The sequence below is a fragment of the Thermobia domestica genome, chromosome 12, assembly GCF_964235325.1.
Source record: "Thermobia domestica chromosome 12, izTheDome1.hap1.1, whole genome shotgun sequence".
In the NCBI taxonomy this organism is placed as follows: Eukaryota; Metazoa; Arthropoda; class Insecta; order Zygentoma; family Lepismatidae; genus Thermobia; species Thermobia domestica.
In genome coordinates, this window is record NC_137465.1 from 60,961,517 (window position 1) to 60,988,199 (window position 26,683).

Here is a 26,683-nt window from a genome sequence, read left to right on the forward strand (position 1 = left end):
AGGATCTTCTTTTGGTGCAGTGCTGGTTTCGGCTGTTTTGAAACCGTTTCATAGGATGGAATGCTAACTATGAGATGCTAACCAATAATGATAACACCGTGGAGCTTCGTACAGGACCCACTTCTCATCAGATGTCAACACCCTGTCCAGAAATGGCTCCTTCCTCAGACGATACAGCAAAGAAATATAGGTGTCTGCTCGCGTTGACATCTGGCCCGGAGTCAAATCATGTGGGACTCACCGACCCAACTTGTAGTGCTTCCCAGCTAGATGGAGATGCTGCCGAATGATTTTTCCACTCACACAGAACTGTAGTCCCAGTTCCTCACATGTCTGGCCATTGTTCTCCTCAATTGCTGCCTGAAGATCTTCATTTTGTACATGTGTTGGTCTTCCGGCACATGGTGCATCTTCGAGTGTTTGGTCACCGTCCTTAAACTTGTTGAACCACCGCTGCACTTTGCACGTGGTCAAGACACCCTCACCAAAGGCCTGGCATGTCTTCTGCCTCGCTGCGGGTGTTTGACTCCAGTTTGAACTCTAGAGCATACACGCCCTTGTGACGCTCTGTGGAGGTCCCATGTTCACTCTGTCCTTACGTAAGTTCACGGTGTAACTGAACTGCCACAAGCAGATAGTATTTTGGATATACCCACACTAACAACTGACCTTCGTCTTATCTCCATTCGCACTCAACTCAGGGTATGAGGACCAATTGAACATAGACCTCCACAAAAAGCGACAGAACTTTCTTGGTTACCTTTATAAATACCTTGTCATAGATCGATCTAGGATGCTGTGCTGATTCCTTTCTTTTCTCATGATTCCTGCGTTTTGTACTAGTTTTGTACTATTACACTACAAATTATATGTATTTCGTCACTACGCATGGTGATTAAACGCTGATTCTTGGTGATCAAACGCAATCAAACGACGATCAACCGATCTGGTACAATTCCGATTAATTTTGATTCCATAGCTGCTAATAGTTTAACTTGTTAACCCCCTCCTACAAAATTTTGTGTATTACATCACTACGTATAGTGATCAAACGCTGATTGTTGGCCATGAAAACAAGTGTCCCGGTTGGGGCGAACTAAAAAATGAAGCAAAAAGTAGCTAACACTTGTAATTTCTTGTATATGGTCCCTTTTTCGATTCCCGGTGATAGTGCCTCTGATATAAACCCGAGTAGTACGTAGTTCGATCCTACTCTAAACAGTCTCATATTAGCTTTGGTGCTGATAAGGATTTTTCTACGGCCGAATTTTCGATTTTATTTGTGCAATTGAAAGAGTTAACGTTCTTTGAAGCTTTCCTCTTTAATCCTTGCCTATTTGTTTTATTATTATTATTTAATTATTTTTCTTTTTCTTTGTTATTATTTTATTATTTATTCTGCACTTAGTTTGGTTTACCGAAACTTCTTTTTATATACACACTGGTGTGCAAAATCTAAGGACAAGATAAATAAAGTAACAAAACATTACGTAGTCGATGGAAATTAATGAAACCCGATAGCATGTTACCAAAGGTCTTCCACACGTGGACAGGGAGCAAGATTATGCATAGTGTGACAGTAGCACCGAATGCGTTTGCTTCCCCAACACGAAACAGTTGAATGAAAGGGTGTTAGTCAGAGTGTCTGTGTGTCAGTCAGAAAGCTGTTAAGGCATTGTGGTGGTTTACTCACAGCACATGACCCGGAGACAACATTTAGATGATTCACACGCTGGCAAATCGTCATAAAAAATGGAATAAGAAAGAAGTGCGACGTGTGTGGCTTGGAATTTGGTATTACCTACAGCATTGTTTCACATGCGTGAAGAGCATTCCGAACCACTAACAACTGTGCAAAGGGAAGTGATGGTCTACCACAGTCAACTTCAGAAAAGAACAACCGCTACATTGTAAAATAGCCAAGAAGGGACGTGTACAATTGAAAACGCATCTACGTAAGATGACTGCATGTCATCCAATATCACACTCTACGGTACGGTGGCACGTCGATTTCATCAGGGTGATCTCTTTTCCAGCGCCCATTAAGTTAGATTATGTTACACCTGCGTTAACACCTGCACATCAGCGGACCGTTTGCGGTGATACCAACAACAGAACTGGGCCGAGAAGTGTAGTCACGTTTCCTTCTTCGATGACAACAGATTCAGGCTGAGTAGTGATTCTAGAGATACACTCATCTAGCGAGAGGTGTTAACACACATCCCAGAAACACTGTCGAACATGATAATTTTGGTGGTTCTGTGGGAGGACATGATGTTACATGGACCTTCCAAGTTTTAAACCCTGTACTCTCATCGGCCAACGTTACTTTGATACTGTACTACTTCTTCACATGTGTCATTCCAGAGATCGACTCCAATTTCTTCTTTATGGATAATAATGAGCGACCGCATCGAACAGCGCAGGGGGCATAAATCTTGGAACGAGAGGATATTGCGAGTGTACTAGTCCGCGTGTTCTCCCGACTTAAATTCCATTGAGCACGTTTGGGATCCTATGTGGAGACGTTTGATAGCACGTCCAAATGGACCAAGGACCATCCAGCAGTTGCAACAGACCTGTTTGAGTGATGGAATTCCATGCCACAACAACTTATTACTAACTTTGTGAGCAGTATGGGAGTACCTTGCAGAGCATGCATTGCTGTCCATGGTGATCACACACCCTTTTAAGGACCATTTTACTCCTTCTGTAATGTCAGGTAGTGGACATCATGAGTCACAGTGTTTTCGGTGTAAGTTATTGCGTCTGTATAAAAGTGTTCTTTTGGTTCTAATCACACATTTCTTCCTGATGCTCCCTGTACTACAGATGGTAATTCATTTATATTAAGCCGAAGTCAATATGCAACTGTACTGCACATGTGCAACCCATCACAGTGAGATTGCCATAAGGCAATCAACAGTATCTCGTTAGTCACGTAGTAGAGCACTGTAGTCGAGAATAGTTTGATCCGGAAACTGAACAAATCCTGGGAGTGGGTTATTGTGGCCCTTTTCTACGCTAAGTTCATTGAAATGTGTCAAGTGCCAATTTTCGAGTAGTTTGTGCCACTGTGACTCGTATTGACCGAAAATTTGCTGCACAGAGTTCTGGCCATATAAAGCAATCGTGAGGAGCTAGAACCGTTTCCTCAAAGGGTTCATGATTGTAGTCAGTTTCTCGTACAGAAGCAAACTGCATCTTTGAAAGATGGAGCAAAACGTCAAATTCAATGCTGGAAACTACCAGACGCATGTTCTAACTGAAATGTACCAGCATTCTACGGACAAAACGTGAACCAAGTTGAACTGCATTAAGAAAAGGCATTCAGCCGCACCACCACTGGAATTCTGTCGCCATATGGGACAGAAAACTGGAATTTCAGCAATTTCCTTTCTGACATTCCTGTCAAGAGACCAGATACTCTCTAATGTATAATGTATCTATAATGTGCTTTCGGACTTCTAAAGCGGCGCTTGTCCCATCGTCGAGTCCACACCGTCTTCGCCCTGTGGAAACCCTGATGCAATACCCATGGTCCAGCTACAACGCAATCTCCTGCAATAAGAACTCCGACGCCGGGTAATGATCAATAGGGGTGGCCTGCAGAACGAACACTTTACACAACCGGTGGTGGCAACATGACATTTTCTAGGAAAGTGACACATTCAAATTTGGCTAAATATTAGTGAATCAGCCTCTGTATACTGCAGCACTACTTTCAAGTTCGACCAACCTATGCCATTTGAGTGCGACACAGCATATGAAACTTACTTTCGTCTTTAAGTTTTGCATATCAATGCACTTTCCCTGTGTGTGTGCCCATCTGCCCGTCCAGGAGACAATCTTAAGAACTATTTGATGAATCACAATCAAATTTGTTCAGGGTGCAGCGGTAAACAGTTAAGAATCTACTTCATTGATAGAGGCAATATTCAAACCGGAAGTAGCAGAAATAAACCATTTCCAGTTTTTATTTTGACCATATAGACCAAATACGAGAAGTAGTTCTCTGCAATCGATTTCAAGCGTGCCAGTAATATATTTCATCTTTATCCTTAACCCTCTACTAAAATCGGAAATGATAGAAATCAAATCGATTTACATAGAGGAAAAAATGATAAAAGATAGCGAGATGCAATTTTTGTTTTTAAGACTCGACTTAACATTCTAAGAATAAATAACATCTTCTCTCTTAACCCTATATTCAAGCCAGAATGACGGAAGTCAATTATTTTCGTTTTTAACATTGTTCGTCATAGAATAAAATCCTAATAGATTGTAGTAAAGACAGTAGAAAGGATCACATAAAATATTTCCATGTTCGGGATAGAATAGACACCGTTACCCGTTAAGATATTAACGGATTAACTCCATTAACCAACCATTCGACTACACAAAAATTTATAGACCCGACTTCGATTCTGCTGGGAGCTCATGTAGTTTGGATCTCACATTAAGTTATAGATCCACATCTCATATAACTTCCATGTTGAAAGGGATTCTAAATTTCAATCCAAGAACAACCACAAGAGCATACATTGCTTTTTGATTACATTCCTGGCTGAGATATAATCGCTGTTAGTACATTAAGAAGCAATTATCAACTTAAAGCAGTATTAATAAAACTCTGTGGCTTTGTATTTTAATAATAAGGCAGTTAACATCTCCCATATTGAACACGGCATCATCTGTCCAGTGTTGCTTCTGAGATTATGACAAATCTGTTAATACATCTTTACCAGAGCCGATACATGGTCCTGTATTCCATCCCTCTTGGAGGCGAGATAGTGTGATGAGGATCAGCCTATACTGGAAAGATTAATCTTGCACACGTAGCACACGATATTCCTAGAACGGTCCATTTTGATCTCAATTATCCCATATAGTTCCCGGGATTATCGGGATAACGAGTAGACATCTCATGGACGTCCTGCATGAAACATCATAAAGGATTTCCACGTAGAATGTCCACGGGATGTCCCAGATGAAACAGGAAATCCCAGGTAAATCCCACGCCGGACATACCTAGGATCATATTATCCCACGATTTACGAGTAGACCTCCCTTTGAGGTCCCGTTGAATATCCCGTTTTCCGGGATATTAACGGACATCTAGATATCCCGCGAAGGTCCTATGGATGTCCCTGGAGTAAATTCGAATGATTCCGAGATATCCTGTTGTCCATTGCGGATTAGTCTCGGACGTCCCGTTGACGTCCGTGTGCTATGTGGAGAATGGGACGTATATCTGCCAACTGCACCAGATTCCGGCCCTGGTCGTGATTCGAGCCCACGTTAATAGTAAGCCCTATCCTTCATAACCTTCGTGTTGCTTACGGATATAAAACACAAAAACCTCAACTTTATTAAGCTGTTTACGCTGTATGTTAAAAAGGAAAATAAAAGAAAATACACATTTACATCTAAAAAGCATTATTGTATGTTAGTATCACTGGAGTTGATACAAAAAAAAATACTTCCTATTTTTAAAAAAAAAAAATCTAATAAGCTTCTACTGGTTATTCAAAACGTATCCAGTCCACTGTTCAAATAATTGTTCCTCATTTGAATAATTTTATCGTTTGTTTGAATAAGTTGTTTGGGTGATAATTCGAATAGTTATTTGGTTTGAAATGAAATGAAATCCTTAAGTTTTACGTCTCACGGTTATGCCGGCTAGGCTAAAGGAGACGGTGATAATGAGAAATGAAGGAAATGGTGGAATGAAGAAAGTGAGAGGAAATGGGAGAACCCCTAGAAAATTCTCGCACACTGTGTTCTTTCATCACAAAGTTTACTTCGCGAGCTGGGATCGAACCAAGGATCCCTTTCACTAGAGCTGAATACTCTACCACTGAGTTACCGCGGCCCCAATTATTTTGTTTGAGTATTCGAAGGATATACTCATGTGTACAGTGTCGGATCCAGAATATTCTTACTGGGTTGCGGTGACTAATGAATACTAATACATTTAAATTCAGTTTGAATTTTTTGAAACGCCTTTAGGCATAAAAATTGTTCTGAGAGTGTACGGTGTCTGGTCTCGGGAATCGTGGCCAGGACTTTCCGAATGTGAAGGCAACGCTTTACCGACTGAGCCCCGGCCGCTTTCTATCCGTATTATTTTCAGTATATAATTAGCTTGCTGCTCTAGATGAGGAATTCGTTTAATCGTGACATTCGGAATACGATGGATGCTTACATTGTACAGAATCCTTATAGAAAGTCTTCCTATTTTCGCTGCTAACTTCTCATTTTATACGGTATCAAGGGCGCCCATCAGGGGGGGGAGGCAAGGTGGAGCGCTCGCCCCCCTGTAGGAAATTGTACTTGGGAATATAGTTAGAAAACCAAATAGAATTTTTACATTAGTTACAGCAAAATTTGAAACTATATTTGAAATATCGCTTATATTTGCCCCCCTTGGAAACCACAACATGGGCGCCCTTGTACGGTATAGTGTATATTTGCAATGAGGCGGGGTGAATATGCACCGATGCACTAATCCTAAATTCGGCCCTGCATGTGTATTATTCAGATACATGTGTGTGTGTATGTGAATATATTCGCACAAACGTTTGCAAGAAAGAGACAAAACTTGTTCCTAATTAATTGAACTACGTGCACCATGATCCAAATTTCGAGTCTTTACATGAAAACCATAATGTCCATGACTTACTTTTTGTTCAAAAAGCTCCAATATTATGTTTTTTTCTTCTTCTTTTTAGCAATCTTGGGTTGATCTTGCTCTAAATATTTGCTATAAAGAACCATGACTTCGTCATTGGTAACTGATTTATAGCAAGTTGTTACAATTCACCTGTTTTGCAAAAGCTTAATCTTGTAAGCCATCTCTATCCCGATGTCGCATCTATTTTTGTGTACACTTAACTTTACTATTAGGTGTAGTCGTTCCCAATTAATTTGCTTCCAGCTTCTTGCGTAAAAAATACAGTAAACAAGATCCCTTCCCCGCATCCTTTCCCAACCACCGAGGATCGTCATCAGGCGTCAGTTTGTTTGATGGCTAAATATTTGGGAAGTCACCAAGGGAATCTGGTGGGAACATATTGAAAGGGAATGAGCGCACAATATAATTAGATAGTTCCTGAAGCTTGCAAAATGGTAGCGAGGCCACTGAAATTGTTCCAATGTTGTCTCAAGCAGTTTTCCCTTGTGTTTCAACATCATCAGCTTGCATCCAAAACTTCTGATGAAATTTGTGGTTCTGACCTTCACAACCCAAGCTAATTTGAGACTGGATGACCTCGTTCATTAAGACGAATGACAAACACTACGCAGTTCTTTACTGTTTTATTGGAAGATAAGTAATGCTATTTGAAACTTGCTGCATCATCTGTTACTTTTTATCTTCCATTTATAACTTTATTTTATATTTTCTGTTCTATAATTACGCAGTTTCCATGATAAATGTTCATTAATTAATTTCTCGAGATTATGCATGTAATATTATACTCGATTCTGAAATAACTATCCGCATCAGCTCATTTCAAGAATCACTCAGTGAGCATATACGTTGATTACAAAGCTTCTCCTAGAGTCTGTAAAATGTTTACTTGGGACTTTTAAATTTGAAATCGCTTGATTACTACAAGAATTTACAGAACTTATAACATATCTGTAAATAAAATTAAATGAAATCTAAACATTTTACCCTTAACCGTGCTGGTTAAAAAAAAAAAGCCATGTTTGTCTGCTGGTGGGGTATCTGAAAACCCCACATTAAAATTACACTATAAATCCTGTAGTAATAGTAATTGTTATATTGCGCACAGTAGTTGCAGATATGGTTACACATAATCAGGACAAACGTACAAATGAAGTTCCTTGTAAATACTTTCCTTGGAATTACATTAAATAACAAATGTATCTGCCTCAACGAGAAAATGTTCGTTCCTAAAGAGAGGCCGTGGGGTATTTGAATACCCCATCAGCACCGTTGAGGGTTAACGCTGCTTGCTTGTGCTTGCATTTCTTCTTTTATTGTCGATTTTGTTGTTCCCATTAAATGTTACTGTAATTTTATTCTTTACAAATCTTAATACCTTATAATAATAATAATAATAATAATAATAATAATAATAATAATAATAGTGCGCATGGTTGCTCAATGATAGAACGCGCACCTCCGGTGCGAGAGGTTCATCGATCGATGCCAGGCCGTGTAAGTATGTGGTGAGCACAGTGATCCTGCGTTTTCTATAATTCTCCCGTTTTCTTCCACATTCTCATTCTACCAAATCTCAGAATCATTCGCTTTCATTAATCATCCATCTCCTTTAATCTCCCTTTACCATCGGACTTAAAACTGAGATTTATTTTTCACTTTCAATAATAATAATAATAATAATAATAATAATAATAATAATAATAATAATAATAATAATAATAATAATAATAATAATGTGGGTCGGTGCTAGAAGACACATCTCATTACTATTACTGCTATTGCTAGTACTGCTGCAACTACTACTAGTACTACTACTACTACTACGACTACTACTACTACTACTATTGCAACTACTATTACTACTACTACTACTACTACTATTGCAACTACTACTACTACTACTGCTACTACTACTACTACTACTACTACTACTACTACTACTACTACTACTACTACTACTACTACTTGCAAATATTGCCATTTATTTATTTCTTATTTAAAATGGTGAAGTTAAGGCATAACCTTTTCTTCCGCTCAACCATTTACATTTTTCTTTTACAATCGGATCTCATAATAGTTTTGGTTTTCTTTTTTTACAAGAATAAGAAAGGATATACACACTTAGGCAATGTTAAAGAGTTAGAGACATACAGAACAATACAAAGAAAATAAAACATGAAAAGTGAAAATGAAATTTATTACATATAAAATAAACTAAAATAGACAAGCGACAATGCTGCATAGATAAAATGAGCATACTTAAGTGATTGTGTATAATAATACTATTACGCTATTACTACTACTGCTGCAACTACTACTATTACTACTACTATTGCATCTACTACTACTACTGCAAATACTGTTGTTACTAGTACTACTACTAACACTGCAAATACTGCTATTACTACATTGCTGCTGCTGCTACTACTACTACTACTGCAACTACTACTACTACTATTGTATCATACAACTACTGCTACTACTACTACTACTATTACAAATACTGCTACTACTACTACTACTACTACTACTACTACTACTACTACTACTACTACTACCACCACCACCACAACCACCATTAGTACTACTACTACTATCACTACTGCAACTACTACTACTATTGCATCTACTACTACTAATGCTACTACTACTATTACTACTACTACTACCACAACTACCACTAGTACTACTGCAACTACTTCTACTGCAAATACTGCTGCTGCTACTACTACTACTACTACCACCACCACCACGACCACCACTACTGCAACTACTACTACTATTGCATCTATTACTGCTGCTACTACTACTATAGTACCACAACCACTACTACTACTACTACCACAACCACCACTAGTACTACCACTACTATTACTACTACTACCACAACCACCACTAGTACTACTACTACTACTACTGCATCTACTACTACTACTACTATTACTATTACTACTACTACTGCATCTTCTACTACTACTACTATTACTATTAATACTACTACTACTACTACTACTACAAATACTGCTACTACTACTATTACCACGACCATCAATATTTGGGGAAGTGGAGGCATAATAATCCCCCGGGGGGAGGACGGTCACCCCGGTATATAACGGTGTTCCTCTGATGCCAGAGAACTGGTACTACTGCACAAGCCGTAGTTAGTGTGGCGCGAAGTGTTAAAAAAGGGAGACGTCGCTACCTTCAATAACATGTAAAATAAGCAGAGAAAACCTTTTCATGGTACGTCGATATAACGTACGTACTGAATATTTTATCTGTTGCTGAAAAAAGTAATTACTTGAATAAAACATGTTACACACATAGCTATTGAGAAAGGTTTGGCCATCAAACAATCAGGCATTATTTCACATTGACGTATAGTGTTGTAAATAGAAAAAAAAACGTTCGTATTTTTTCAGAAATGTACGTTTTTTTTTTAGAAAAAAAACATTACACCTCGTTTTTTTTCTAAATTTCGTTTTTTTTTTCAAATAGTCATTTGTAATGAATCTTACGTCTATTTAAGTATGAAATATTTTTATGTAGATGTAATCACCGTAAAATGCAACATAAATTAAACGCTAGATACTGATACGCTACAAATATTTTACAATTTATATGAATACCATACCTATTAACAATTCGGGTTTCAGCAGTTTTCATCAATATCAACTAAGAAATAAAAGTAGAAATGAAATTTTGTTTTTTCCTGAAAACAGGCCTTTAATAAGTATGAAAATAATGTCACGAACAGTATAAAATTCAAATAACTTGTCTAAAGGTAAAAACTAATACTAATTTGCCTAATAATATTTTTCCAAATATCATATATAAATAATTTGTCGACTAGATATATATGATATGCAGAGCCGGCTCTACCATATATGCAACACGTGCATTTGCATGGAGCGGCAAGTTTGAGGGTCCGGCAAAATCTGTCATAAGTATATTATTTAAATTAAATATTTCTTGTTGGAAACAGACTTCATGATGATGGTAGTTACACTTGACCTATTTGAATGCTACCTTCATAAATTATGTTTAGTTGCATTAGTTTAAGGTCACATGGACAATGCTAAAGCAAATAGTCGAATAAATTTGAGCACAAATTGCTTGATTGTTGTCAAATGCAAGAATTCAATTCTCGAATAGTAGTGAATATCTGTTCTCTTTAGTAAGTTATCACAGTTTTGATATGTCTTGATCTTGTCAGAAACAAGTTCCTTATCATTGAAGATAGAAACAAGTTTAAAAAAAAAAATAACAGATGTAGAAGAAAAATTTTAAAAAATAAAGATAAAAGAGCTAGTTGCACTGAAATTGCAAACTGATACATTGATATTGAAGCTCGATATTGAATTCTATAAAAAGGATTACCATCTTTCCTCTGCAGGTGTGTTTGCTTTATCTTTCACTAACATAATAGATTAATATTTAAAGAAAAAAACAGACACAACGGGATTGCATTTTTAGTAAGTATTTAAGTCTTTCTGAATGCGACTGCACTTACCCTCCTCTTTGTTGTTCATGCTGGAGTAGCATACTTAAAATCATGACTTTTAAGATTTGTTCTTTCTGGAGAAAGGGGGAGGCGGCAAATTATGCCATTGCACGGGCGACAAATTGCCTAGGGCCGGCCCTGATGATATGTATATACAAGACATGAATATAGGATGACACAATTTGAAGCAATGCAGGATGTTTCAAAATTAATATTAGGGTTTTGAAACTTTGTAGTATCTATTACAATTAACTTACAATTATAAATATTATATCAAATGAAAGAGCAACTCAAACAATTTTGTACTCACGCATGTACATGCATTGTTTCTTCTGTCTGCCGTTAAAAAGAGCAAGTATTATAACAACGATGGAGACTAGAGAGCAGAAAGCTTTTTATGTTTTAATAAAGACTGAATCTGTACAGTGCAACCGTCTGTGTGAAAAATATGAAGGAGACGCTTGCAACTACGTCTTTATCGTTTGTAGTTGCTACAGGTCTAAAGCCTACAGACTTACGTGCCAATTTCACAAGTGAAATATTGCTGCATAACAATGAAGATTTCCTGGATCGTGTCGTCTTCAGTGATAAATCGACATTTCACCTAAGAGCTTATGTGAGCACTCATAATGTTTGCGTCTGCAAATTCTCAGGAGAGGGTACAGTTGAAACGAGACTCTCCTAAATTGAATGTGTTTTATGCCATATGGCGAGAAGTTATGGGCCTTTCTCGCCTATCGACTAGATGTGTGCCGTGTGATGAATGAATCCCACATCGAACACTTGTAGCAAAGACTGTTTGAGGTACTCTTTTACTTGATGCATTGCTTATAATTGTACGTAAAATGTAATAAGTACTACGAAAACTTAAATCCCCGATATTCATTTTGAAACACCCTGCATTTCTCACCAACAGTGTTGGAACTAAGATGTAAAAAGGAGGGAAATTTTTCTTTAAAGTTATTGTTTACAACAACGATATTATTATTAGTCGAAACTATAACAACAACAAAAACACGGGTTAGTAGTCAAAAAAAAAGTAATCAAATGTATACTCGGTGGTCCAGGTGGCCAAAGTGGCACACACGGATGTGTCACTTTTTTAATCCGCTCCTATGTGGACACTAATTAAGATATCGGGATATTATCCTTGCCAAATATGGTTGGACCATAGTTTATCGTATTAATTTCTTTTTCTTCTGGTGTCGAATTTCGTTCTCAAATTTCACCCTAGTCAAAAATTCGAGAATTTTCTAATTTCGAATTTATTTTACTTCTCTTTTCCCTGCAGCTTCCTTCGTTGTAGAAAGACTTAATTAAGACTTGCCAGGTAGATACCTCATTTCAATTCATTTCAGCCTCCAATTGAACACCTTCTTCATAAGCACGACCGTTTAGATCCAGTTGCCTTCTTCCTAATTATGTAATAAATATGACTGTAAAATGATAACATTTGAATTAGTGCTTCACATGAACCTTTGTACTTTAGAATTGCCGCGATTCAATGGATTAAGTTCTGTGGATGGATAATAGGATAATTAGGAGAAGTACAGTTGAGGTTTACAGTAGACCCTGTTCTCTAATTGGAAAGATAACTGTGATTTTTTAAAGGTAGAATGAGATATTTTTTATTGACATGTTTACTTCATTAGATATCGTCACAATACTTGTAGGATACCAAAGCTTATTTTAAGATAGTTTGTGTGAGTCTGATAGCAGTGTTGCTAGCTATAGAAAATTTTAATTCCAAATTTTAGGGTCAAATTTTGGTACAAATCCCTTTTTGGTTTCTATTATTTCCCTCTTGTTGGCTACACTCGAACAAACGTACCAGTGTCTAAAACCCTCGTTCTTAGCCTACACAGCGCACCATAAACAGTTTCACTAGAATAATTAGGGGAAGTACAGTTGAGGTTTATAATAAACCCTGTTCTGGAAATTGTGAATTTCTGAGGTAGGATGAGATTTTTTTTTTAATTTCATGCTTACTTTGTTAGATATCGAGATGATACTTGTAGGATATATTTTTGGAGTACTAAGGTTTATTTTCAGATAGCTTTTGTCTGTCTGATGGCAGTTTTTCCAGCCAAAACAATTAATTCCTGATTTTAGGTTAAAAATTCGGAAAATTTCCGTTTACCCCTCTATTATTTCCCTCTTGTTGGCTACATTGAATCAAACGTACCACTACCTAAAAACTATCCTCTTTGCCCTACAGAACGCACCATAAAGAGTTTCAATAGGATAATTAGAGAAGCTGTAGCCCCGGCAGTCCGGCACATCTGTTGATTTTTGCTTCTGAGGCGTAAAAAGTGTCAAAATTTCTTGTGTATGACGACAGAGAATTTTCCTTTCTCTGAATGGAAGCCAGCTACTTCAGGTTTTCACTGTATCTTGTCAAGACACCAAAGAATTTTTTTTAGGTGACTTGAGCCCATATAGCAGCAGTGGTGCTAGATACAAAAAAAAAAAAAAATTGAAATTTGGTAAGGGATCTTTTTGTAAATTTTCACCCCTACATTTCCCTCAATAATTTCCCACCCATTGGCAACACTGCAATGCAACTTACACCAAAGAATAGCCTCATCCATTTTCTAAAAAGCAAGGCCTTAACCATATCAATGGAATGAATGGTTTTTGAGCAATAAGTCACTAACTGAGAATGTAGGAAAACGCCAAAAATGACCTGGGTCCGAATGGAATAATCACACAATTTTGCTCGTATAGGTACAAAAAAAACAAACGATTTGTAAGTTACGAGAGCTTCGACTCAAGTTCTGTTGATTATTTCAATAATCTGCAACATAAATCAATAAATAATAGTTGCCAGAAAAAAAACAGACATTTGAAAAAAAAAACATGAAAAAGAACGATGTTTTTTATTGAAAAAAACTTCACAGAAAAAAAAACGTTTGTTTACAACACTATTGACGTATGAAAATCAGTGCTCCCTGTAACCGAGCATGTGCCCTTGTTCTGTCATCTTTTGACATGTTGGAGACTAGCCTCGAATTTTTTGATAGCCCCTCTATTCCACTTTGTATTCTCTTTTTCATTTAGTTTTCTTATAGTATAATTTTCATTTTTATAGTTTTCCACTCATTGTTTTATAGTTGTACAACTAATCGTTTCATTCAAATTTTCAGTGAATAAGGAAATTAGCATTTACTTATTGAAACAGAACATAATTTTGGTTAATGTGTATATACTCCAAAGAGGGGGTCATTTTACCCAGGGGCGTGTTGTAAAACGGTGATTCACAATAGGTCAATTTATTTGCACTTACAACTTGTTTGGTAAAACTTCCACGCCTTACACCTCTTTATATTTGTAGAAGAAAGAATGAAGAATATTGTACTGCAAAATCATCGACTTTTCATTCATAGCAACGCAGTTATTTTAATTTCAATCTTACGGTATCTATTATGCCCCCACTTCCCCTACTACTGCAACTACTACTACCGCGACTACTACTGCTATTGTATCTACTACTACTACTACTTAAAATACTGCTACTACTACTACTACCACAACTGCAGCTAGTACTACTACTACTATTGCATCTACTACAACAACAACAACTACTACTACTACTGCTGCAAATACTACTAATACTACTACTACTGCAAATACTACTACTACCACACCCCCACTAGTACTACTACTTCTACTGCAACTACTACTGCAAATACTGCTACTACTACTACCACCATAACCACTACTACTACTACTACTACTACTACTACTACTACTACTACTACTACTACTACTGCAACTACTACTACTACTACTACTACTACTACTACTGCAACTACTACTACTACTACTACTACTACTACTACTACTACAACTACTGTTAATACTACTACTACTACTATTACCACAACTATTACTAACTACTTGTTAGGTAACTTACTGACAAATTTGTTTAAGTAAATACTGGAATAGTATATTTACGAGACCATTCTAAGCATTCCTGCACGTCTACAATTATCAATTGCAAATGTTTTCGGAGTGAAATGACCTAGCAGCTATACATTGGTAGGCCTATATACCTAGGACAAATACTAATTCTGAGCTCCACCGTGGAAAAATGGCTAATGTTTTCACCTTTTGGTATGGCAGACTCGACGTCAATTCCTACTGGGTGCTAATGAGGTTCGGATTCTAAATAAAATGACATAAGAATTTTTTTTTTTTTTTTTTGGTTAACGTCCTACAGATATGCCCTTTGGGCGAAAGGAGGTGGATGATTAGTTAAAGTATATATGGTTATGAAATTAATTTTGTGTGTTGTCCCAGTGGAAATCGAACCCGGAGCCACATGCACCAAAGACCCACGTACTAGCCACTAGATCAGGGGCAGAACTCGAATCCTACGTCCATAACAAATTATTAGAATCTTAACTAGGGACCTTAGTATGTGTTCACGTGTTACTCCACACGATAATTCTTGAACGAAAACGAATTTTTGAATTTCGTTTTTTACAACAGACAGTTAGAAGGTTTATTTCGGCAGAGTTCGTTAATGATGTTTGGAGGAACGGTGGCTAAGTGGTAGAGCACTTACCTCTGGTGCGAGGGGTCACTGGTTCGATCCCCAGCCAAGTAAGTTTGTAGTGGACAACATTGTGTCTGTGGGTTTTCTTGGGGTCCCCGTTTCCTCCCACATTCTCTTTCCATCAATTCTTCCATAATCATTCATTTGCCTTAATCATCCTTCCTCTTTAGCCTAACGGCATAATCATGGGTCGTTAGACTGAAAGATTTCATTCCAAAGTCAATGAAGTTAACCCATTAACATATTTACGGGTAATTGATTTTAACTGTAGTTTTCTATATTCCATTTACAACACATATTAAATTCCCTGGCTTCTATGCAACCTGCATAGTTGAAAAGAAATGCTGGTTGCTTATAATAAAAGGGTATGTAGTTTTTGTTGCTTCAACATATCCGTCCGAACATTCCATACATGGAATCGCGTGATCCTCTTTACTGTTTTTAACAAGTTTGTTGTACACTTGGAATATTTCTAATAATAAAAGACGCATTAACTATAACACGCACTTTAAGTTAAAATAATAGTAGTAATAATGAAAATACTGATAATGAAAATTATATTATGTACTACGTACGTTATTCGTAATTAGCGTCCTTCACTTTATTGAGGCAGATATACTTGTTTAAATAAGAGCTTTCTCTTCGCAATTCAATTGAAATGATTGATTGATGAGCATTTGTGATAGTTTTTCCCCTTCAACATCATTTTTCGTCAATATTATCTTGTTTACCTTCTGTACCTAAGTTAGAAAGAAACTACAATATTAGCTTACACATTACCTATTTACTCAGGTGATGAGATAATACAGGAAGAGGAACCAGGTGTACCTTCTTTTGTCCTTTCTTTTTTTCTTTTTTTTTTTTTTTTAATATATTGAAGGTGTGACTTTTCTTTAGGTGATATATATTAGGGCGTACATACTAAAATTGTCTCCGTGAATTGAATGTGGCATCTCAAAGGCAGATTAAACAAATTGCACATAAAAGACAATGTGCAGTATTGAAGACTTTTTTTTGGGGGGAGGGGGTAAATAACGCAAAACCAGTTAAAAAGTAACTTAATTCTGCAAAGTATGTCACTTCCTTCGCTGTGGAGTACGCGATTAGGGAAATCAAAAACAGGAACAGAGTACTACTAGCGTTGAATGATGTAAACCAGCTCTTCGTGTGTGCTCCAAGTTACAGGATCAAAGCAAAAAAATGCGAATATCTTCCCGATTGCGCGTTGTTTCAAAAATTAATGGAAATGAATATTGACAAACGCAGTACTTGACTTGCAAATCAAAACAAATCTACCTGAATGTAACGAAATATCGTTCATTCTCAGTTGCGCTGCATGGTAGCTCAGGATTCAGCTCGCAGTTCTGGGTTCTTGGTTTGATCCCTGCCCATGTTGTCTTGGACAACATCGTGTACGTGCGTTTTCTTGAGGTTCTCGCATATTCCCAATTCACCAATTACTTATTGTCATTCAGTTTCATTAACAAATCCGTCTCCTTTAGCCTAAAAGACATAAAAATGGGACGTAAAATACATATATCCTCACCTTTTAGTGTATGGCTATACGAGGAGGCGTTTTCGATGCGTTACCCCCCGCAGCGAACGCGATCTAGGTGACTACTCGGTAATTTTACTTTCACCAGAGTTATAAATCGTACTGTGAGCTAGTAGGGTTTCCAGACCTTACTGCCACACGCTTATTCTTATTCATACGAATCACGTGAAATAAGCCTATTGTGTTACATAGATTTTTCTGTGATTGCTATTTTTTCGGAAATTCCTTGTATTTTTTAAATTTTCTTCTGTTATGCACACACATACTTTATGATAACAGAGTTCCAATGCTCTGCACAAAGCATCTTCCAACCAACTGTTTCTTGCTAAAATCCCCTTGCCTGCCAACACGTCTTTCCTTTTTTCCCTTCTTTTAAACATCTTTTACTGATTCCGAAACAACAGGCGATTTATTGTTCCGAAACGCACCAAATACGCTCGACCCGACGTATTTTGCGCGTTTTTATTGCTTTCGCGTTTGCAGCGCATTCTGATTAGCCATCTGTATTTAAATACATGGTGAGCGTATTCCAAGCGTACGCATGAGCCATAAAAACGCGTTGAGAACGCATGGACTTAGGGATAGGCTATTCGAGAACGCGATGCATACCCCGCCCCCACTGCGAACGCGATCTAGGTGGTTACTCGGTAATTTTACTTTCGCTAGAGTTATAAATCATACTGTGAGCCAGTTAGGGTTTCCAGATCTTTTTTACCAGGTCCAGGTCTATAAGAGCAGAGTTCCAATATTCTGTTCAAAGCATCTTCCAAGGAGCTGTTTCTTGGTAAAATCCCCTTCCCTGGCAACACGTCTTTCCTTTCTTCCTTCCTTTAGACATCTTTTAAATAGCAGGCGGTCTATTGTTCCGAAACGCACCAAATATGCTCGAGCCGACCTTTTCGGCGCGTTTTCATTGCTTTAGTGTTTGCAGCGCATTGTGATTAGTCATCCACATTTAAATACATGGTGAGCGTATTCCAAGCGTACGCATGAGCAATAAAAACGCTTTGCAAACGCTACGAATAGCCGCCCTGTTAGTGTATATTATTTTTTTTAAAAAAAGCGTTATACTTCTTGCTTACTTAAAAGAGCCTTATACTTCCACGAAACCACGTCACAACTGTAAGCACATACTACTATTGTTTACAATACAATCACAAACAGACGATAGTAGCAGGAAACAGGGAGATACGATGCCGTTCTGGAGAAAACCGAAGATGGACGAATCTCCCAAAGTACACCCATTAAAGTGGACAGCAAGAGGACCAAGGTATCAGTTCTTGACTGATCAATTAACCTACAACACCTTCTCCTGAGTTCGCTTTCGACGAGGAACTTCTTAATCAAACCCTATCTCTGGAGGCCGCCCTGGGCGAAGGAGGTTTCTCATAAACCGTCTCCCGAGGTCGCTACGGACAGAGGAGACTTCTTTAACAAACAAGCCCCGGAGGCTGCTCTGAGTGAAGGGGTTCCCGTACAAACCTAACTGCACCATAAAAATCCGAAGGCACTGCTGTGTGCTGATATAACTAAATTTGGAAACGCTTTTATTAATACTACAAAGAAGCTTTTGTAAATTGTTTATAGAAACTTACTTTTATAATAAATTGATGTAGAAGTTATCTATTGACTCTACCAAACAACATTTCAATATATATATATATATATATATATATATATATATATATATATATATGAGGTAACCGAATAAAACTTCCCATACTTTAAACGCTAAAAAGTATTACAGATAGAAAGTTGTTTGTTTAAAAATATAAAATGGTCCACATTTTGTAATTGGCTTATGATCAGACCAATAGCGGAAATTTTGTTTGTTTACACAACCACTTCATTGGAAATGCGTTGGTTTATTACACAAAAGAATAGCATCTTCTTGGACATTTTGCATAATGTTCTCACGTGACTGTTGACGTTTTTAAAAAAATCAATTTGTTTACGTTTCTCTTGTTTCTTACATTCTCTCAAGGAAACTCAAGCCCAACAGCTGCTGCACATTTTGGGGACTGCAAAATAGATAATCTCACAACTTCAATATTCCCAGGAGTAGGAGCACTCTTTTCAACGCTGAACTTTGTTCGGAAAGTCTCAACCCACTGCAAAATGTCTTCCAACCAAGGACATTTTCATTACATGGAATAGCAAATTTTAAGCGAAAAACTCTGCATTGTAATCACAGAACAATTGCATTTCAATTGCATACGCGTGATGAGCTCCTAACAAACCACAATAACAAACGAAAACAGCAGGGAGTGTGGTGAGCGGAAAGGACGTCCTCTAACCCTGTCACCCCTCCACTGACAGCGCTACAGCCGATCAAAATGCGAGAAGTTTTATTGGGTCAACCTGTATATATTAATTCAGGGACACAATATTGTAATATCAAGATTGTTTCCTGCTGTTATATCGTTTATTCTGTATAAAGTGAAAATCATATTTAATGTATTCTAAGCACTCATTAACATAGTGATGCCTATCCTAACTAATAAGGTTATTCTTTGTTTTCTATAGGTAGACGTAAAGAGCTTCTTGAAAAGTTCTTTGAGCTTCGAGCAACGGAAAAACAAGTACAAAGATTGATTAAGCCTCCTGAAGTGGATGATTATATTACAATCTACGGTAAAGATTTCAAGTGTGAAGGTTTCCAGCCGAAGTTGGACAAAATACACATTGGAGACAATGAAGTAAGTTTTATATATTTATTTATCTTCGAATTTCAACAGGGATGAATGCCTAATTATAGCGGTCTTATATAAATTAAAATACATTATTTCATGTTATAAAAAAAATGAAAATAAAAAGAAGGAAACATACGTAATCATAAAAAAAGAAAAAAATCACAGAAAATTGTGGCCAATCAATCATTACATTACATTTTCAACCTATTCATTTTACAACCGCTATAATAACAATACGACCGATGTTTTCATTTTGTATATATAGTATTTAATATTTTTACAAACTTTGATAAATAACAACACCGGCAATGTGGCGCGTATAAGAGTGTCCATCCTGCAATCTCCAACATGTTCAGCACTTAAACAGATCGGCTGGGCGATTTTTTACTCAGTGCAGAACCTATTGCTGTAAAGTTTGATATCCAAACTTGAATAGTTTTTTCTGTCAGAAACAGAATAATACTGGGCAAGTCCGAATCGAATGCGAAATGCCTGTTGACTGTGAGTAGTAATCACAGAACCACCATTACGAATATACGTACTCCTGCACAACAAACTCACGATGCTCACCGCGCCAAGCCATTGTGACTACTGAAAATTGCACTATACTGCTATCGAACGATACCCCCTCCGCCGCTACATTCCCACCACATTTCACACAACGCCCTCTGCAAATATGAGAGACCTTTTTGCCGGCCCCTCTATATAGTGTCCATTTTTCAAGAAAAGTCAAATCAAGGATAAAGAGAAAACCAATTGGGAATGCTCCAAGAGCATTGCCAGCCAGAACAAACTTTAAAAGACTGGGGAGATGGGGTGGGAAGGATAACTGTGATTTTTCCTACATGTGAAAGTAAATCTTTTTATCCGCATCTTCTTCTGTTTCTCGGAAAAATTCGCAAAATATTATCTCTCTATGACATACGGCTCCCGAGATATGACTTCTTAAATCTCCCGAAATTCGAACTTTTTTGTCCAATATCTGGGGAACGGAGGCCACCGGTTACTATTTGGTACCAAAATGTTTACCATTCTCTTAGGTATTAATCAGCACCAATATGATCTCTCTGTGACTTACGGTCCCAGAGATATGGCTCCTTAAATCTCCCGAAATCGGAACTATTTTTCGGTCAATATTTCGAGAACGGTAAGTCATAGAGAGATGATATTGGTGTTCATCAATACCTAAGACAATGGTAAAAATTTGGTACCAATATTAACTTGTGGCCACCAGGTACTGTTTGGTACCAAAATGTTCACCATCCTCTTAGGTATTGATCAACACCAGTATTATCTCTCTAACTTATGATTCCCGAGAAATGACTCCTTAAATCTCCCGAATTTGGACATTTTTTGGTCAATATTCCGGGAACGGTGAGTGACACGAAAAATTCGATCACTTTCTCAGATAGTTCTTGATGCTCTATCGAATGGAGGGCTCAAAATTTAAAAACAGCAAATAATACACACACACACACACACACACACAGATAGATAGATAGATATAGAGAGAGAATTCAGTAAAGAATCTTTAAAGTTCGTTGAACATATGACAATTAATTTATAAATTATTCAGTTGCAATATAATGTGATTGTATCTTACAGCACTCCTAATGCTTTTCTTTTCAGTCATGCAGAAGTATATTTTTAAAAAAGCAATTTACTTGAGAAGAAAACTGTTTATTATTATTTTTTTTAGCACGATTTGTTTCATTATTAACCAACTTTAAAATAAAAAGGTTAAGAGTTTGACCTGTAAGTATGTATGTTGGCGATTATATCGAAAACTGTTAGTTATATTTCGATGCGGTTTCCACTAATCGAATAAACTGTACCCAAGGAAGATTCTTACGTAATACCTGAAATGTCCATTCTTCGCACGGGAAGAATTAGTTTATGGAAAATATTTGAGCTCCTCTTAGAATACGCATTTTAATGTAATTGTAATAGTAAAAACGCATTAGATATTCTAGTTTTCGCAGAAATTTTGTACTTCTATTCCGCTTAGGGTACGCTCTTTAATCAAAGTGGCATGATGAAGTCCCAGCCTGAGGTAGATACTGACTATTTTCCAAAATACGATCAAGAAAACTGACAACATAGATTTCGATGTTAAGAAAGAAGTGATTTAAAAAATGCCCCTTCCCCTCTTAAAACTAAAAATTTCTAAAACACTGGGACAGTGTCCACTCATTAGTTAGGACAGTGTCAAGAGTTTATATACCGAGTTTCATCTTCCTGACTTCATAGACTCGTGACATACTGTATTTTTCACATAAATTGTCAACCTCCCTCTCGCCCTCTTAGGATGTGCCCTTCAATGAATGTACCATGATAAAAAAAAAAAAGCAGATCAAAGTAGGTACTAACTATATTACAAAAAGGTCACGGAGGCTCAGTGGTAGAAGTCGTACCTCTGGTGTATGGAGTCTCTGGTTCAATCCTTGGCCAAGCAAGCTTGTGGTGAGCAATATTGAGTCCCTGGGTTTTTCAGGGTTCTCCCGTTTAATAACACATTCTCATTCCACGAACTCTTCCACTATCATTCACTTGGCTTAATTATCAGCCTTCCTTAGCCTAAAGGACATAAACGTAGGACGTTAAACTGAAAGATTTTATTTCATATATTCCAAAATTTATTTCAATTGTTTAAAAGTTTCCGCGTGATGCGATCAAAAAAAAACCAACGTTGCTTTCATTGTAAAGAAAGAAATTATAAAAATGCTTCATTCCGCTCTTAAAACGAAATGTTCAAAAACGCTGGGACACGTGTCCACTTATCTTTAATTAGGAATTTATATACCTAGTTCCAATTTCTTAACTTGATGAACTTGCGTCATACTGTATTTTTACATAAATTTAAAACCCTCCATAAGATAGCCCCTTAATAAATATAACATGATAAAAACGCAGTTCGAGGTAGCTGAAAACTATTTCCATTTTTTTTTTTCAAACGGTTCAGCGGTGTTCCCGTAATGCCATAAATGTGTTCCTCTTAAACATTAATATCCTGTGATAGGATGTCTTCTGTAAATACTAGAAATACTGGAAATACCTGGATTATACTGGAATTTATTTTTGATACTGGAAATAATGGAAATATACTGGAATTTTGATCCACATACTGAAAAAAATCATAAAAATGGTAATTTGTCAACAATGCTTTTTTTGCAAATGTTTTAATAGCCTTAGAAACAACTTTGTGTCCATTGAGATTGTAAATTTTTTTCCAAAGCAAGAGTTATATACATTTTGTAATTAGACATTTAAAACAATGGGTAGAGTGGAGGGCTGTGTGGGGAGTTAGGAGACCCTTTAAAAAATGTTAAAAAATCATTGTATTTAAAAATATCATGGATAACTAAATTTATTAAAAATAAAATATTATTTTGATGGTAAAACAATTACAAACCTGAAATCATCAAGAGTGTGATTATTTCTAAAGAACTTTAAAAAAATCATTGTATTAGGTACAGGAATTTTGCTGATAGTTATCCTGAATATACTGGAAATATACTAGAATTTTGAAAATGAAACTCAGTAGACACTGTGTAAGTTATGCAGTTCGGTATGTTTAGGAGTATGTTGGGTTGCTTACCAAATAGGGACAAGTATTTTTATAATCGGAACTGTCTCTTTTAATCGATAGAGAAGCAGACCGATTTGAAAGAAAAAATGTTCATGCATGATTCCTAGACTGACATAGCAAGTTAGTGTTCTTTTAGTAAAGGTGGCTACCGAAATAGCATATCTAAGGTAAAGAAAAAGTGAAAAAATAAATCGAACTTAAAAGAAACATATCTGATTTCAGTAAAGCACTAAAAATCATCAAAAAGACTGTAAAACAACATGAAATGACTTTTGAAAAGCATTAAAAAGCATTTATGTATATGTCTGTATTTTCATTAATTTCGATCGTGTCTGAAGAAGGATATGCTAGATATCCGAAACAGTTACAAATTATAATTTAAAATAAAGTAAAATTTTAAGCTTTGGTCAGTGTCTCTTTTGTTAAAACAATTAATCCAAAGCCATGAATAGTCTTACTATTAAAAAGCAGAAAATATTAAGAGCGCTAAAAAATATAAAATAACAATATTGGAACACTTAAAAGCAGAAACCGAAATGGCATATCTAAGGTAAAGAAAAAGTGAAAAAAAATAATCGAACTTTAAAGAAAAATATCCAATTTCAGTAAAGCACTAAAAATCATTTTAAAAAACTGTAAAACATGAAATGACTTTTGAGAAGCACTAAAAAGCAGAAAATAATAAGAGCGCCAAAAAATATAAACTAACAATATTGGAACCTTAATAGCACATTACTATTACTTATAAAAAGAATTGAAGTCGTGTCAAGACAAACAAATTAATAATTCATAAAATTACCATCAAAATATTTTTTTATTAGGCATTAATTTGTTGAGTTTGTCAGGATTCTTCAAAAAATATTTCATACATAATAGTAATGAATTATTTTCTGGTTTTAAGCACTGTATTATTATTATTTTCTACTTTTTAGCGCTCTTATTATTTTCTACTTTTTAGCACATTTTAAAATTATTTTCTGGTTTTTTAGTGCTTTCTTTGAAGTGAGTTCATTTTTTAAAGTTTGTTTATCTTTGTTATTTTTTATAAAGAAAACATCTCCTTAAAATATTTCTTTCGCAGGATTTGTTTCATTTTGTTTGTGATTTTTTTAAAAAAGAAGAAGAAGAAATCAAATTTTCTTTAAAATATTTTATTTTACTTTCATATGTCTTATGAAAAACCGTGAAAATCTGAAATTTTGTCCGAGCTTGTGAATGTTAACCCCTATGTACTAGATAATCCTGCTCTACTGAAAAGTAAAGCTGGTTGCATATGATCTTTAAAATAAGATAACTTAAAATATATATAAAATTACATAAAAATAACATTGCATTGGAATTTTGAATATTGTATTATTATCCGACTTACTTTGCTGTGCAAAATGTTATCGTGGTATGACGTCGAAAAATGACAAATTAAGATTGCAAAATTTGAGGATGCGGTTAAACCAATATGAGTTTTAGAAAACGGAAAGAAATTTTATTTTTTTTGTCTGTGAAATTTTCCGAATACTTCAAAGTTGAAAACCATTGACTTATAGTGCAGTTTAAAATGTATTTGTTCGTTAATTATAAATTGATTTAATTTATAATTAAATCAATTTATGCGCTTTAGACTAAAGGAGACGGTGAGAAATGAATGATAAGAGGACAATACACAACACCCATGTCCTGACAAGAGATCTGAACCCACAACAGAGTGTCACGTGTGGTGTTTACATATTAATTCAATTCAGAAGGGTGCACGAGTGAACCTTTTAATCCCTCGAAATTTTGACGAAGTACAGAGAAGAGGTGTCTAACCATATAGCTACGACAGCTCGAAACCCAATGATGCTAGCGTGAGTGAATACGATAGTGAGTGTAAAGCCTTATTGAACGGAAAACGCAATGGGATAGCGAGCCTGAGGCTGAGCCTGAGCCCGAGCTTGAGCGAGTCTGAGCTCGCGTGAGCCTCATTGAAATTACTGAATGCGAGCCCTATTGAGGATGATAGCGAACCTGAGCTCCTGCTTATCCGAATGATCCCTGATTAACTTAATAAATGGCTCTGTGGTATGAGTGTGCATTTAATTCCCACTCAGCATGTTAAACTTTTCTCTTGACCTCCCTCCGTCCTCTCCAAATTAGCAGCGTTCTTATATACTATCATTAATGAGAAAGTTGTCTCGTGAAGTGTATTCTAATCAGAAATGGTAATCTTAACATAATGGGGAGTGTTGTTGACTTTTTGAATATAACTACAATATATTTCGTATTTGTTGGGAACAAACGTTATCTAAGTAAGAGAAGTTAGATAACCATCACACTTGGATGTATTTCTGTTGTTGATCTCCTTGACTGTGGTTGCTATTCCGCCTCCACCTAAATTTCCTGTTCTCATCTCGGAACATGTCGACGCATGTTTGCGCTTTGATTGTTCTCTTATCCGGATGTATCGCTGGAATTAGCTATGGTAAAGGATACCGGTTTAAGGTGCATGAGTTACTAGCACCTTAACGGCTGCAGGCACCAATTATGATGTCATTTCCTTAGGCAGATCTTTGAAGGTTAAAGCGAAATATGTACTATAATTGCAGTACCACACTCATTGGTAAAGAAAATTTATTACTTACTACGTTTGTGTGATATGCTCTTTAAAAAAAAAAAAAAAAAATCCAGTATTATCAGCCAGGTTAATGTTTCTCTCTTTCTGTGTTGTCATGCATTGAGACTCCAAATAATTTACTTTCAACCTCGATGAAATTAAACCATAGCAGTTCTGCTTAAATTTCATAGAATTTCTTTAAAAGCAGCTATTACATATGAAACTTTTGGAAGGAGCTCTAATGTCTAAACTATAAGAGCGCCACTGCTTATTAAATGAATTACAGAATATCTCAGATTTTATTAATTCACCTGAAAGAGTTGTTTCCAAGTTGTTGTTGTTGTGGTTATTATTATTATTATTATTATTATTATTATTATTATTATTATTATTATTATTATTATTATTATTATTATTATTATTATTATTATTATTAAATAGTCTGCCTGTCAGCAGGTTCTGAAGTTAGGATCTGGAAGTGTTTCTTCCATGTTTCT

General features: G+C 36.2%; 1 protein-coding gene across 1 annotated transcript in view; it reads left to right on the forward strand.

The window, feature by feature from the left end:
* Window positions 1–26,683, forward strand: part of LOC145666484 (uncharacterized) — a 79,260-nt gene that overhangs the window by 34,531 nt on the left and 18,046 nt on the right. The window contains exon 3 of the mRNA XM_081733746.1: window positions 19,844–20,016. Within this exon, the coding sequence (XP_081589872.1) occupies window positions 19,844–20,016 (173 nt within the window). The remainder of the gene's footprint in view (window positions 1–19,843; window positions 20,017–26,683) is intronic.